The sequence below is a fragment of the Mastomys coucha genome, unplaced genomic scaffold, assembly GCF_008632895.1.
Source record: "Mastomys coucha isolate ucsf_1 unplaced genomic scaffold, UCSF_Mcou_1 pScaffold5, whole genome shotgun sequence".
NCBI lineage: Eukaryota > Metazoa > Chordata > Mammalia > Rodentia > Muridae > Mastomys > Mastomys coucha.
In genome coordinates, this window is record NW_022196911.1 from 50,561,575 (window position 1) to 50,576,318 (window position 14,744).

Genomic DNA, 14,744 nt, shown 5'->3' on the forward strand with positions numbered 1-14,744 from the left:
CTAACCACCAAGCCTCTTCTCCAGCCCTCTTGTGTATTTCCGTGGGCCTGTTTTGTGAGTTTAAAGCCACAGATGATAACGTTTACTATATTTTGAGACTGGCTGGCCTTGGCTTGCTGGGCTTGTGTTAGGCCTCAGAGAGTTTGATCTTTCTCTAGCTCATTCAATACAAGGGTTTTGTGATACATAGATACATTCACACACATACGTACATACTTGCACACGCACACATATATATGCCAATTAATAGTAACTAAATGAGAACCATTTGATTCTGTTTTGAATATTATGTTCATCAGAATTAAGCAAACAAGCTTTTGTCCTGTGAGCTTTCTCTGGAGTCATTAGATGGATGGCTCAAAGTGGGTGAGTCCTAGAGACAGGTCCAATTTTCCTTCCCATGACAGCAATGACTTGGAAGAGCATTTAGAGGAGCCTGTTGTGGAACCAGAACCGGAGCCAGAGCCGGAGCCGGAGCCGGAGCCGGAGCCGGAACCTGTGTCCGACATTCAAGAGGACAAGCCCGAGCCTGCATTGGAAGAAGCTGCTCCTGAGGATGTGCAGAAGAGCACTTCCCCGGCCCCGGCAGATGTGGCCCCCGCACAGGAGGACTTAAGGGTATGGGTTGTGGCTTAGTACTGTATTGCTGTCTTATTACCTGTTTCTTGGTGCAGTGCTAAAGATCAACCCCAGGCTGTGGATGGGTGTGCATGTGCCAGGCATTGGCTGCTACAGAGCTTGTCCTGTTTTGAGACTGATTCTCATGTTGCCCAGGCTGGCCTCAAACTCCAAACAAAGCTGAGGATGATCTCTGGCTCCTATCTCCTGATTGTTGGGATTATAGTTCTGTGTTGCCATACCTGATTTATAAGGCACTCAGGACTAAACCCAGGAGTTTGTGCAAAGCTGCTAACTGAGCCACATAACCACTCTCTGCTAGTTTATTTATTTGAGACAGGGTTCCTCTGTGTAGCCTTGGCTGTTCTGGAACTTGCTCTGTAGGCCAGGCTTGGCCTTGAACTCAGAAATCCACCTACCTCTGCCTGTCAAGTGCTGGGCTTCAAGGCATGCTATCCCCGCCCCCCCAGACACACTGCTAATTTATTTTTAAAAATTTTTTCTTCGTTATAACTACTTGGTTTACTTTAAGATGATCTAACTACTTAGCCCAGGCTGGCCTGTCTTAATCCCCTAAGTATTGGGATTATGGGGTGTGGTGGTGAAAGGCTTGGCTGCTGCTTGTAGACTCTTCTGCCTGGGAGTGATGCAGAGGTGATGTGAAGCTCTGTGTCGCTCTGATGTGTCCTGTTCTTCCTTAGACATTTTCTTGGGCATCTGTGACTAGTAAGAACCTTCCTCCCAGTGGGGCTGTTCCAGTTACGGGGACACCACCTCATGTGGTCAAAGTGCCAGTGTCACAGGTAAGGGCCTGAATCTAGGACTTTGGGGCAGATTTAACTATTTAACTATGCTTTGGATGTGAGATTTAACAGGGCTAGAGTTCTCTGCACAAACATCATGACCAAGAAGGAAGCGGGGGAGGAAAAGCTTTATTCAGCATACACCTCTATGTTGCTGTTCATCACCAAAGGAAGTCAGGACTGGAACTCAGGCAGGTCAGGAAGCAGGAGCTGATGCAGAGGCCATGGAGGGATGTTCCTTACTGGCTTGCTTCCCCTGGCTTGCCCAGCTTACTTTCTTATAGAACCCAAGACTACGAGCCCAGAGATGCTACCACCCAAAAGAGGCCCTCCCCCTTGATCACTAAAGGCCTTACAGCTGGATCTCATGGAGGCATTTCCCCAAATGAAGCTCCTTTCTTTGTGATAATAACTCTAGCCTGTGTCAAGTTGACTCATAAAACCAACCACTACAGGAAGGGAGCCTGGTATTTAGGGAGAGGATAGAAGGAGTTTCCCTGGTTCAGGACTGCAGTGTGGTGAACTTCACAGTAGTTAGAGTAGCACCTACTAGAAAGCAGGGTCTTTTTAATGTGTGTGAAGCTTTCTCTCTATGAACGTGGTGTACTTTTTTGAGACAAGGTCTCTGTTGACCTGGAGTTCTCAGGTTAGGTGAGGTTGACTGGCCAGTAAACCTTGGAGGTGCCGAGCTTCTTTGGAGCCAGAATTGCTGTTTTCTAAGTTAACAGTTTCATTTAAGAAAATTGACAAGAGGAGGGAGGGATAGTCGCCTCCTAGGAGCATTTACTGCCCTTGCAGAGAACTGGGTTCAATTCCCAGTGTCACATGATGGCTTATAACTGTCTGAAACTCCAGTCCTAGGGGATCTCATATCCTCTTCTGCCTTCAGAGGGAATGCATGTTTGAGTGCACAGAGACTCATGGGAACACATACTTTTTAAACATTTATTTTTTTATTGGATGGTTATGGATATTTTGCCTGCAAGTTTGTTTGCATCATGTGTCTGCCTGGTGTCCTTGAGGCCAGAAAAGGGCATAGATAATCCCTGCCACTTCCAGGGGTGCTGGGACTTGAACTGGATCCTTAGAAAGACCTACCAGTGCTCTTAACTTTGAACCATCTCTCCTGCCTTACACACATTTAAGTTATATATGTATATTAAGTTATACATAGATATATATAATATAAACATTTAAGTTAAAAAGTATGCAGGGAACATGGTTGGATGAATGGCTCAATGGTTACAAAAGAACTTTTCCTGTTTTTTTTTTTTAAATATATTTATTTTATTTATAGCTGTACAGATGGCCGAGAGTTATCATGTATGTGGCTGCTGGGAATTGAACTTAAGACCTCTGCGGCCTTGCTTGCTCCAGCCCTGCTGGCTCCTGTGTAATTCACTGTAGCTGTCTTCAGACGCATCAGAAGAGGGCGTCAGATCTTGTTACTGGTGGTTGTGAGCCACCATGTGGTTGCTGGGTTGCGAACTCAGAACCTTCGGAAGAGCAGTCAGTGTGCTCTTACCCGCTGAGCCATCTCGCCAGCCCCAAACTTTTCCTGTTTTTGAAGAGAATTTGGGTTCAATTGCCAGCACCGACATGGTGGTTCACAACCATCTATAGCTCCAGTTCCAGGGGATCCAATGCCCTCTTCTGGCCTCCTGTCAAAATGCACAGATGCATGCAAGCAAAACACTTAGACATGTGGGATAAAAAAGGAAAATGAAAAGCAAATGACAGAGCTGGTGAGGTGGCCCAGGGTGCCAAAGGCACCTGAGCTGGACATAAGGCACCTATTTGTGTGTCTGTGTTTTGCATGCACAGGGCCTTCTCTCTCATACACACACATACAATGTAAGTTGAAATTTTTTAAAAGAAAATTAAGATCAGATAAACTACTTTGGCTTCTCACAAAGGTTGATCTGTAACCCTTTTTAGCCCCGTCCAGAATCTAAACCTGACTCTCAGCTTCCACCACAAAGGCCTCAGAGAGATCAAAGAGTTCGAGAGCAGCGGATCAATATCCCTCCTCAGAGAGGACCTCGGCCAAGTAAGAGCTCTGGTGACTTCTAGCTTGGGGTGAGATAAGAACTCACTTTCGGGCCTGGCTAGGGCAATAGAACGAGCTGGTTTTGGGCAGAGGGAAACTTGTTTATGAAGAGTCCTTGAGAGTCTGTTTTGTCTCTTCAGTCCGTGAGGCTGGTGAACCAGGAGATGTGGAACCTCGAAGGATGGTGAGGCACCCTGACAGTCACCAGCTCTTCATTGGGAACCTGCCACATGAGGTTGACAAGTCGGAACTGAAGGATTTTTTCCAAAGTAGGTGCCAATTCTCAGCGTGGCCATGAATGAGTTCTTAGGCAGTGCCACCTAGTGGAGGCACAGGTATAGCATCAGGTCTTAGTGGTCTGTTTAGTCCGAGGCACAAACAGTGAGTTTTGGGCTGAGTGTTCGCTCTAAAATAACAAGTGTCATAACTGGTACTTCCCTTGATTGTGACACCAAGTGAAAAATTCCACCTTGACCTCAGTGTTGTGAGTTGTAGGCACACTACAGTGTTATGAAATTCCTTTACAGTGGAATACAAGGAACATTTGAGATACAATGCGTTGTCGACTTGGATTATGTCTTTAAGCTCTGATATTCAAAAACTCCATAGCTTTAAGAACTTATGATCTCAGTTATAAGTATTCATCTAAGGGGCATTTGAACTCTATTTTGCATTTTAATATGACATTTTAGCAATCAACTGCATTTAAGTTCATAGCTCATCTTTGTTTGATCTAAGCTGCATGCTGTGTAAGCTGGGTGTCTGCAGAGAAGTTATGAGTGTTTTACTCTTGCAGATTATGGGAATGTGGTGGAGCTGCGCATCAACAGTGGTGGGAAGTTACCCAATTTTGGTTTTGTTGTGTTTGATGATTCTGAACCCGTTCAGAAGGTCCTTAATAATAGGGTAAGCAAATTTGTTGTGTGTGTGTGTTATGTCTGTGGTTTTTGCTTGCATGTTTGTGTGTGCCAGGTGTGTGCAGTGCCTTTAGGGGTGAGAAGAGTGGGAAACATGCCTTGGAAGTGGAGTTACCTAGTTTGATAACTCCAAGGCTTCTGGCTGTTCAGGCTCACCTCCCAGAAGTTGTGCTTGCAGGAGACAGATGGTTCAGGTGCCTTCTGCCCTTTCTCCATCTCACTGTGCTGCACTCCTTCAGTCTGTGTGTCTGTGTGTGGGGTGGGGTTTCAGCACTGGCTTGCTGAGTGGTACTGTGTGATCACACACTACTTTCTCATCCCTAAATTGCAGGGCTCTAGAAAATTTATTTAAGTCAGTTTCATGGTGTTTTTACTTGAGAGGTACCAGTATTTTTGAAAAGGTTTTATTCTCAAAGCTGTGGAGGCGTCTTTACCATGGTGTTTACTGAAGTTTGCTTTAGTTATTAGTACAATGGTACTCATGCTTCAGGGCTGTTTAAATTGGCGCTTTTCTACTTCTTGCACCTTCTTGCACAGTTCACATCTTCATGCACCAGTAACACAGAAAGATGTTTTATGAGCTCAACACGTTTTGTGAGAACTAGTTGGTTGAAAGCCGCTTGCTCAGTAGGGTGGCTTTGCTCACTTTTGATAGTTCTGGTCAAGAGCTGATTTGCTTTCCTTGGTCCTCACACAGCCCATCATGTTCCGAGGCGCTGTCCGCCTGAATGTGGAAGAGAAGAAGACTCGAGCTGCCAGAGAAGGCGACCGCAGGGATAACCGCCTTCGGGGACCTGGAGGCCCCCGTGGTGGGCCGAGTGGTGGGATGAGAGGCCCTCCCCGCGGAGGCATGGTGCAGAAACCAGGCTTTGGCGTGGGCAGGGGGATTACAACTCCAAGGCAGTGAATTGCTTGGCTCAGATCTCCACACAGCACACAGCCCCGGCTCCTGCAGAATGGTGAATTCCTTCAACCAGCCTTTGGTGTCTCGGAGTAGTCTATTATAAACTGCTTGAGTTTGTACAATTTTAATTTCGCTTGTGTTCATGGTGTGTGCTCCCCAAGCCCTTTCCTCCCTTGACCCCTTAGTCCTCCATTCCCAGTTCTCCGGAATGATACTTTAGGAGGAATAGATTTGTAAAGGAGAAGAGGAAGACGGACCTTCCCGCTCACGCTGCATACACAGACTGGACTTTCACAGCCATTCCCCAGAGGAGCGTGTCTCGGTTTCACTGACAACGGATATTTCATTTGTGGGGAGACACAGGATTTGATAAACATTTTGGAAGCAGGAAAAATCAAGTCACGACTCCTTTCTGGTGTGGAAAAATTGCCTTTGGCAACTGCCACTGGGTCCCTGCTGGTGTGGCTAACTGAATAAAAGGTGTTTCCAGAACTCTATTCTTTTGACATGTGATTACCAAACAATTCTAAACCTCCATTTTTACCATTGGATTTTTAAATTGTGATGTAGCCTGTCAATGTCTAGAACACAGCTAAGGACTTTTGTTGAACTGTTAGTTTTTTTTTTTTTGAGGTAGAGTTTTTCATGTTTTATTTGTATTTGTAAAAAAAAGAAAAAAAAAGAAAAAAGGACAAAAAATTCCCACAAGAAAACAATCCCCCAAATCTGATAACAAAACCAAGCAAAACTGTGCCTTCTATTTATCTTTGATTCCGGTCCTGGCAATTGTTTAAAGAAAAGTAATAAAGATTCTAGATTTGTTTTCAGATTCAGAGTATGTGGGGGAACTATAGACTTTTTTTGATCCCGTGTACGTGTGTGTTAACATTGTTCTGCCTTACCCTAAAATCACGCCCCAGACTGGGATGCTTATGGAGGTGCTTCTGTGAGGCCTGGGACCCCAGTGGTCTGCGCCATGCTCTACTCTGCTGTCTGTTGGGTTCCTGGTGGGCCATAAGAAAATTTGGTTGAATATCGGACTTGGCTAATGTGCTCCAGGCTCTGCAGTTTTTTCTTTAAATCATAGCCATATGGTAAATTTTCTATTTTGTTACGGTTCTCTTTTACTGATGGACATGCAGTGGGTGTTTCTTGGAAAAAGGCCAATTTTTATTAAAATATTTCTGGATGAAAACTTCATCTGGCAATGTAGACTGCTAAAACTCACTTCCCAGTATTGTGTGTTGAGTGCTGTGTATGACATGGGTTGATGGTTTTGTCCACACAAGCCTCTGTGGACAAGTCATTATTAGTCTGTAGACAACCAGAGTGTCAAATTTAACTTTTCCTAATGTTGCGAGCGCGTGTGCTGTGCTGTGCTGTGCTGCCATGTCTGGCTTCCTGTGGCTTCTGGGCATTAGTCAGGTCTTCATTCTTGCACAAAGGGCTCTAGCCTCAGCCATCTCCTTAGCTCTCTGACTTTCGAACTGTCACAGATGTGTTCTGGTTTTGTTGTCAGAAAGGGTAGTTGGGATGAAAACGGTGTGTGGTTGTCAGATTTTGTCTCAGTACCTCCCAGATCTGCTTGTGAACTGAGGTAACCAAGTCACATGACTGTTTTGGGGTCAGTTTAAGCACTTCATTTGTTTCAGGCAGCGATAATGCTGCATGTAGTAAAGCTTATGATGACAAGAAAGACAACTGAGCCAGGCTTGGTTCATGAGGATAATCCCAGCACTCGGGAGGCAAAAGCATGTGTGTGGTTCTGTGGGCTAACTTGGTCTGTGAAGCAAGTTCCAGTCCCACCAAGGTTGCGTAGTGTGACTGTCAAAAAGCAAGGTGAAAGGGCAACAAAGACATACCCCACCTTTCTTCTGAGAAAAGTCCCAAGTAGTATCCGATGGCACAGGCCTGCTGGTCTCAGATGCTAGAGGTCTCAGGCACAGGAAGATCTCAAGTTCAAAGCCCAGTCTGGCCCATGTGATATTCTCAAAGTTTCAGTAACTCTGGTAAATCTGAAAATGATTTTCACAATTGGGTACTAAGTCATGCATTGAGAATTTTTTCCTAGTCAGGAATATTTATTATTAACCTGATGAAGTGGTTAATATTTGCAGTGCAAGGTGAGGAGGTGTCATGGGAGGAGTATGGCATTGCCCCTCATTCTCTGGAGACCAAGGGTAACAACAGCATTAGATTGATCTGAGAAATATATTGATCCACCTATGGGTGGGTTGGCATATGAAAGGCCCATTCTCTTTTACCTCAGATGGATGGGTAGCAGTGTAGCGCTGTGTCTTTCTGTGTGCGCGCGCGTGCGTGCGTGCGCGCGTGCGTGCGTGCGCGCGTGCGTGTGTGTGTGTGTGCGTGTGTGTGTGTGTGTGTGTGTGTGTATAAAGGGATGTAGCAAGCAGTACACCCCTATTGTTTGTGACTGGTTAGGCAGCTGCTTCAGCCCTGCTTCCTAGCAGCAGTGTACTTTGTTAGGGCGCGGGCCTGAGCTTGGCAGCACATTTTGCACTGCTGAGAATCTGGATGTCAGTGACACCATGTCAAACCTAAACCTTGGAGCTTAAGAGGTGTTCATGGTCACCTAGTAAGTACAGGCTTTTCCAGAAGTGGCTGACCATTAGCCTTCTCATGTCAAATTAAGATTTGATTTGTAGGGAAGACTCAGTAGATAGTTTTAAGACCTAGAACCTGTGATGAGTATTTTAGCCACGTGAGTTTTGGGGGGTTTTTTGTTGCTTGTTTTTTTGTTTTTGTTTTTGTTTTTTCGAGACTGGGTTTCTCTGAGTAGCCCTGGCTGTCCTGGAACTCCCTCTGTAGACCAGACTGGCCTTGAACTCAGAAATCTGCCTGCCTCTGCCTCCCAAGTGCTGGGATTAAAGGTGTGCGCCACCACTGCCCGGCCGAGTTTTTGTTTTCTATGTGTACATGTTTGGGTGAGTGTTGGCCACATGTAGGTGCCTGAGGATGCCTATGGCCTCTTGGAGCTGGAGTTACAGGTGAGTGAGCCCTCCTACGTAGGTGCTGGAAATTGAACTTATGTCCTGGAAGAGCAGCAAGATACTCTTAGGCATGAGTCTCTGTTGTCAGACCTGTTGGAAGTAAGTAAATCCTAACCAAAGCTTTTATCTGCTTTCATTATGAGGTGGTATTCCTCATAATGAGGCAAGTTCAGCTGCTGCTTTGGAACAATGGGAATTGGAGGGTTGAAATAAGGGCTGTGGCACATGCTTAATCCTGGTGCTCAGGAGACCAAGGTGGGAGGACTATGAGTCCAAAGCCAGCCTCCATTACAAAGCAAAGCCTGACTCAAGAACGATACAAGTGAGCCCAGTTTTCATGTCTGCCTTGGATTATGGCACAATAATAAGGGGAAGAGATGGTGGGAAGCAGTTGAGTAGTGCTTCCAGGAGCAGGCAGGGCTTTGGGCAGTACCTACAGTATTGAGCCAGGAGCCCATTGCCAAGTGCCTAGGGTGGAATTGCCACCTCGCAGACCCCAGTTGGGTTGGCATTCAGAACACAGTAGTGCCCCTGCTAAGTGAGCTCATTATTTGCCCTCTACAGAGCTGCTCCTCACCCACCTTTAGGGGGTGCATTTACTGTCTCAGCAAGCTGCGTTTTATGAGGTGTGGGAAAGGGGACAGGTGGTTCTGTGTGTCTGTGGAAGCCGTGAGCGATCCACAGGAGCTGTCCACCATGGTTTTTGCTTGTTTTTGTTTTTTGAGACATCTCACTGTGTATTTCTAGCTGTTCTGGAACTTGCAACATAGCTTAACCTCCTCTTAATTCACAGAGATTGGCCTTCCTCTGCCTGCCAAATGTTGGTATTTAAGGTGTGTACCACTACACTAGTCTTTACCTTGTTCTTTTAAATAAGGCTTCTCACCTGTTACTCTGATTAAGTCAGTGAGCTCCAGGAACCCACCCACCTGCCTCCGTGTGATACTATGTGTGCTTTACAGACTGAATTCAGGTCCTCACTTTACAGAAAAACAATTTCCAGAGACAGGGTTTCTGTGTGTCCTGGAACCCGCTCTGTAGACAAGGCTGGCTTTGGTCTCAGAGGTCCACCTGTTTCTGCCTTTTGGGATTGAAGGCATGCACCAACACTGCTTGGCTGCTAATGTGATGTTTTAATACCTAAAACTGCCACTTTCTCTGAGGTCCTTTGGCATTCTGTATTCTGTAGGTTGGTGTTTTTGCCCCAGGGGCAGTGTTTTGGGTGGAAGCATGCCCTGTTGCCAGGCTATGTATGTGCCATGTATGTACTAAGAACCCACTGTTTCTTTTTATTTGACTCGCACTTGTGGGATGACGAGTCCCCATGATACTCCCTGGTGTTCTGAGACCTTAGCTTCACGTGCCTTCTCCTCCTTGCACATGTGCCTGTGTGCCCCACCTCTCTCTCATGCCAGGTCTTGTCAAGACCCGTCCCTCTTGGGCACTGTAAGTGAACAGATTCACCCCCCTTTCATTTTGTTTGTCTGTCTGTAGCTCTGTTCCAATTCTAGTCATAAGTAGGGTCTTCCTAGAGGACTCTGCCTCTCTCATGGTTCAGCCTGGAGTTGGAATTACCACTGGGTTAGGTTGTAACTGGGGGTAGCCTTCCATCAATTTCAGATCGTGTGACGTTTCAGTACAGGAAATTCTTGGGAGGTAGGGCACGTGTGAGGAGGAAGTCCCTGGTCTAAGATTTTCTCCCTGCTTGTCCCTAGTCCATTTTAGGCATTATCCCTGTAGAACAACTGATTTCTCACAAGCTCAGTACTCAAGCTACACCCTGCTAGAAAAGAGTGGTTACTTTCCTTACTTCCTCCCTGTATCCAGGATTCAGTTAAATCCCATCATACTACCTCAACAGACTTCCCAGTTCACTCCTCCCACCTCCAGGATCTCACTGGTCTTTGCTTCATCTTTAGATTAATCTTTTCAAAACAACTCTGGCCTTGTATCCCCAACTCTGTTTTCTCTCATCAGTCCCATAGACTGTAAGCTCCCTGTGGCAGGGGCTATGAGTGAGTCGCCTGTGTTAACCTACAATGGTACCTACCAATAAATGTTCATGGCTGAACAAATGAATTCTCTTTTTTCAATGTGAAGTTCTTCAAGTGAAATGCTTCTCAGGTTGCACATAGACTTTTCTCTGGGCTACCTGTAGGATCTCAGAAGTTCTCACAAAATTGGTGAAGTCTAACAATTAGGAGTTAACCACAGAAAATTTCAGAAAAACTTTAATTTTTTTCTATTAGAATTGGCATGGATATGTGTCTATGGATGGTTCAATAAATATATTTCTATATACAGCACAGAAATCTTACATTCCATCTTCAAACTGCAGAAATAGATTTTTTTTTACAAGCCAAAACCAAAACAAAGCAAAAATAACAAAACAAACCCTGTCATAACTTTAATGAATTCATGCAAAAAAAAAAAAAAAAAAAAAAAAAAAAAAAAGAGAAGGGGCCAGAGGGAATTGCTTCTTCAAGGTTGAATGTCCAATGAGAGGTAAAAATATTACTTTAAGGAAGCGGTTGCTTAGCACGCTGCTTAAGGTGGGAGCCAGACAGATCCTTAACTGCAGCTTTAAGGCCATACCTAGTTTATACATATATACAAAGAAGTTTCCATAGAAAACACACACGGTCACATTCTCTTCTGGGAAAGGATGAGGAACTTCCGTGAGAGTTATTTGGACCCAAATTTCCAGATCAATTAGTTAGAGCTGCCCCCCAACCCCCACTGCTACTCTTCAATCTGCTTTGTCTATGTGGCTTGTGGAAACCTCTCCCATCATGGGTAATCAAGCCCTTTCTAGCTCCGCCCACAGTACCTAGCCTAGCGCAGCTCTTGTATGCTTTGGACTTAGTATAGGGTATCTTACCTCTAACACCTACACTGGCACTGTGATCGGAAGGATGGCACGATGCCTTTCTGTTCTAGGGTTGCAATGTCTGGGGAGTCAGCGTTGACTGCTGTAAGGGGCTGACATTTCTCCCTTGAGCATTGTGACACATTTCAGTTAGAACCTAGCTTTTGTGGGGGAGGGAAAAAGGAAATGTAAAGTTACCCAAAGATTCATCTGGGGTTTGTTCTGTCTTAAAAACCCAAGCCAGGGAACTTTTAAGACAGGTTAGCTCTGTGCAAATACCTAGTGAACGAACTAGTGATGATAAAAGGTGTGTCCTTTAGAGGTAACTCCCATGTCCACTGGAAGTCCCCTTGGTAGACAATAGCCTATCTCAAGTTAGGGGATGCATCTGTAGTCCAGATGAGGAGCGGGAACGGACCAAGTCTGAGATGAACAAGGCAAACCCAGCACTGCTCTTGACCACCCGGGCATATATTGAAAGCCAGTCTGATCTGGTTCGGGAGCCCTATGACTTGTTTGAAGAGTCACTTCATTTTTATTAATGCTATCCTCTTTGAATAGCACAGTTAAGTACTTGCATGGATCCCAACAGGGATATAATGACGTTTATCCTGACAATAACAAGAGGGCCTCAAAATATTTTGTTTTGACCACTTGGTTTTTGAGACAGGATTCCCACTATTCAGCTCAGGCTGGTCTGGAACTCACTATGTAGCTTGGGGTTAGATCTTTCTGCCTCAGTCTCCATGTGCTGGGCTTACAGGCCTGTACCACACCACTGGCTGTCTTGGTCATTTTGGGATTCACTCTGTCTATTCCAAGCCTATGGCAACTGAAGGCAGTTTTGCCCAGTTTTTCAAATTTTCTTTGAGGTCACTGAGGCCTCTGCTGTGCCTGTTTACCTAAAGGAAAAGAGGACATGAGCCTTACTCCTTTGTTGTGAGTATGCATGTCAGCACGTAGTAGGTATTGTATGTAGAGTTCAGGGGGAGAAAGAAGTGAGATGAGCCCCCTCAGAGTCCAGTTCATTTGTCTCATTTTAACTTGTTAGTGGTGATATCATGGCTCCAGTGTCAGAAGATGAAATCGTTATGACATGAAATTAGATTGGTCTGAAATGCTGTACAATATATCTCATCCAACACTTCATTCAGCTTCATTGATGCCGGTCTGGCTAAACTGGCGTGCTGAGGGTGCGGTGTCTTTTAACGTGAGGTAGAGATGCATCTAACATGGAGAACGTTAACGTGTCTAGCAGCTTATGTGAAGCCCTCCCTGATCTACTTTCAAGTTAAGACTTGGGAACCATCTTTCATGAACGGAGATACTATGAACCACTCTGTCAAAATACCCCTCCTAAACTTGCCACGGGAAGGAAGGCGAGTTCCAGAAGGGGTTGAGGGTGGGGGAAATCTGCCCCTTGCGCATGCGCATGCGCACCTGTGTGGTGTGGCAGCCTCTGGCTCCTGTCTGTCTTTTCCTCCATGCTGGTTTTTTTTTTTTCTTTTGATTTTGTGCCTGGAATAAATTGTCTTTAGGTTGGGGAGTGGTTTTGCTAAGAATGAAAACAACATCCTAGACTTTTCCTCCGGGTCTTCCTTTCAGTTAGATCAACAACAAGGTGACGTCTGGAAACAAATTCGGCTAGAGAAATGCCTTCATTCTACCGAACCGATACGGTTCGGTGGTAGCCTTGCATGCCAAGGGTCGTTGTTTTAATCTCCAGCATCATAGGGGGAAACCAGAAAGAAGCCCAGGTCTTTACTGTCTGCATCATGCGCTCCATCAGCTGACTGCTCCAGGAAGAACCTTCCCAGTCATTGTTCATGACGTGCTCTTTGCAGAATCACAATTTTCAGGGCTCGGTCAGTAAAGTGCTTGCTGCAGAAGCCTGAGGGCCCCTGTTTCGGTCCCCAGACCTGTGTAAAAGCTGGATACAGCTACCTCTCACCTCTTTACACACACACACACACACGCACGTACACACATATCTCACACACACATCTCACACACCACGACATGAGTAAAGGAGCCCGAATCGTATGCTCCTAAACTCTCAGCACTTAACCGGATGAATCGATGTGAGTTGCCAGTGACTGCTTTATATGCTTTTAAGATCAAGGAAAAGTGGGTTCTCCCATGAGCAGTGCAGAAGATGCTGAGCAGACTTGGGGGGAGGGGGCATTGGAAGTCAGAAAGGAGAGAAGTGACTTGCTCTTTTTGGCCAAACTTCTGGTGAGACCTGATCTGCGGTATGTCCTGTAAGTGGGCCCGATAGGCACAGACCAGCTCTCCCAGCCTGGCTCCCACTTGTTATCTTTCACCTGAGAGAACGAGCAATGCTTACAGGAGCCCCTTCATTTTACCTCCAGATCTCAGCTCTTGCTCGGTCTGCTCTATACTGCCCCGTCTAATCTGTCAGAACCTCACCTGTTCCTTCCGTGACTGCTCAGCTTGGGCTTCCAACACACCATGGTCTCTGTCTTCCCCTCTCTGTGGCATCCTCCATTGCCCATGCTAGTGACTATTTCAGAGCTCCAATTGCTGTTTTACTTGGGTGCTCAGCTTTCATAGTAAACCACTTTCAGACTTAGCATAGCACATGTAGGGAAGGTAAAAAGAAAGTCATAGGGAAATTGAGAATACTTCTGCTTATAATGTCATATGTGGTTAAAATTTAGTTTTGGTTGGGGCATACGCCAATATTAGAGAATTCTCTGGCCCACTAAGGCCAAGTTGCTTTGTCCAGACTGAAACCTTCAAAGGCAAGTATGTATTTTTCCTTTGGAGGTTCACTGAGCCAGACTTGGCCTTCACTAGAATCCAGTCAGAATGAAACTGTCCTTACTACACAGAAGGGGTGATCTGGGGGCTCTCAGGACAGAAGCTAACATGTTCCTGTGTATATGGTTTTTGGGACTGTTTTGTCAACACCCTGGCTTTGGGGTGCAGCTGAAGAGCCACAGCTGAGGCTGCATCTATCCAGCTTTTAGGGTTCTTGTTTCTTGTGAGGGTGAGCTGACTGTCTACTTGCTTTCTTTTGTAATCCCTTTCCCTCTGCCATTTCTAGATCTGGGGTGAAAGTGAAGAGTTACCGGACATCCCTTCTTTACTGGACCATTGGTCAGTATTTCAGTCCTCGTCAGTTCTTATCTGAAGACTCCCCCACCCCCCACCCCAAACACCGGTAGCTGGAGATAAACCATTTAACCACTTAACAGGTGGATGAGACCATCCAATAGCAAATGGTTGACATGGACGTAGTCTTCAGCACTTGAGCTCAGTGCTGTGCTCAGAACCCCTGAGTTGTCCCCGAGATGCTCTCAGCACCATCACTGCCTATTGTTAGTGCATCTCTGCCTGAATTATTCACAGCAGCACCTCGTCTCACCCTGCTCAATTTCAAATTCAGCCCTTAGAGAAGACGATGCTTATCTTTGGCTCCTGCACCTTTCGTTGTTCTTCCTCCTGGGTGGATGTAAAAGGAAGTCTAGAATTTGAAAGGCCTCAGGAATGGTAGTTTTGTCCTAACCCTTTACTCCAGCCAAGCCCCAACATTCCTGAGGGTCCCC

At 45.7% G+C, this 14,744-nt stretch overlaps 1 protein-coding gene across 3 annotated transcripts in view; it reads left to right on the forward strand.

Annotated features, from left to right (window-relative positions):
• Window positions 1-6,492, forward strand: part of G3bp1 (G3BP stress granule assembly factor 1) — a 30,413-nt gene extending 23,921 nt beyond the window's left edge. For all 3 annotated transcript variants that reach the window (XM_031350648.1, XM_031350649.1, XM_031350650.1), the window contains exons 7-12: window positions 408-618; window positions 1,320-1,421; window positions 3,360-3,471; window positions 3,612-3,740; window positions 4,268-4,377; window positions 5,086-6,492. In XM_031350648.1, coding sequence (XP_031206508.1) covers window positions 408-618; window positions 1,320-1,421; window positions 3,360-3,471; window positions 3,612-3,740; window positions 4,268-4,377; window positions 5,086-5,295 — 874 coding nt within the window. In that variant the 3' untranslated portion in view covers window positions 5,296-6,492. The remainder of the gene's footprint in view (window positions 1-407; window positions 619-1,319; window positions 1,422-3,359; window positions 3,472-3,611; window positions 3,741-4,267; window positions 4,378-5,085) is intronic.
• The last annotated feature ends 8,252 nt before the right edge of the window (window positions 6,493-14,744 follow it).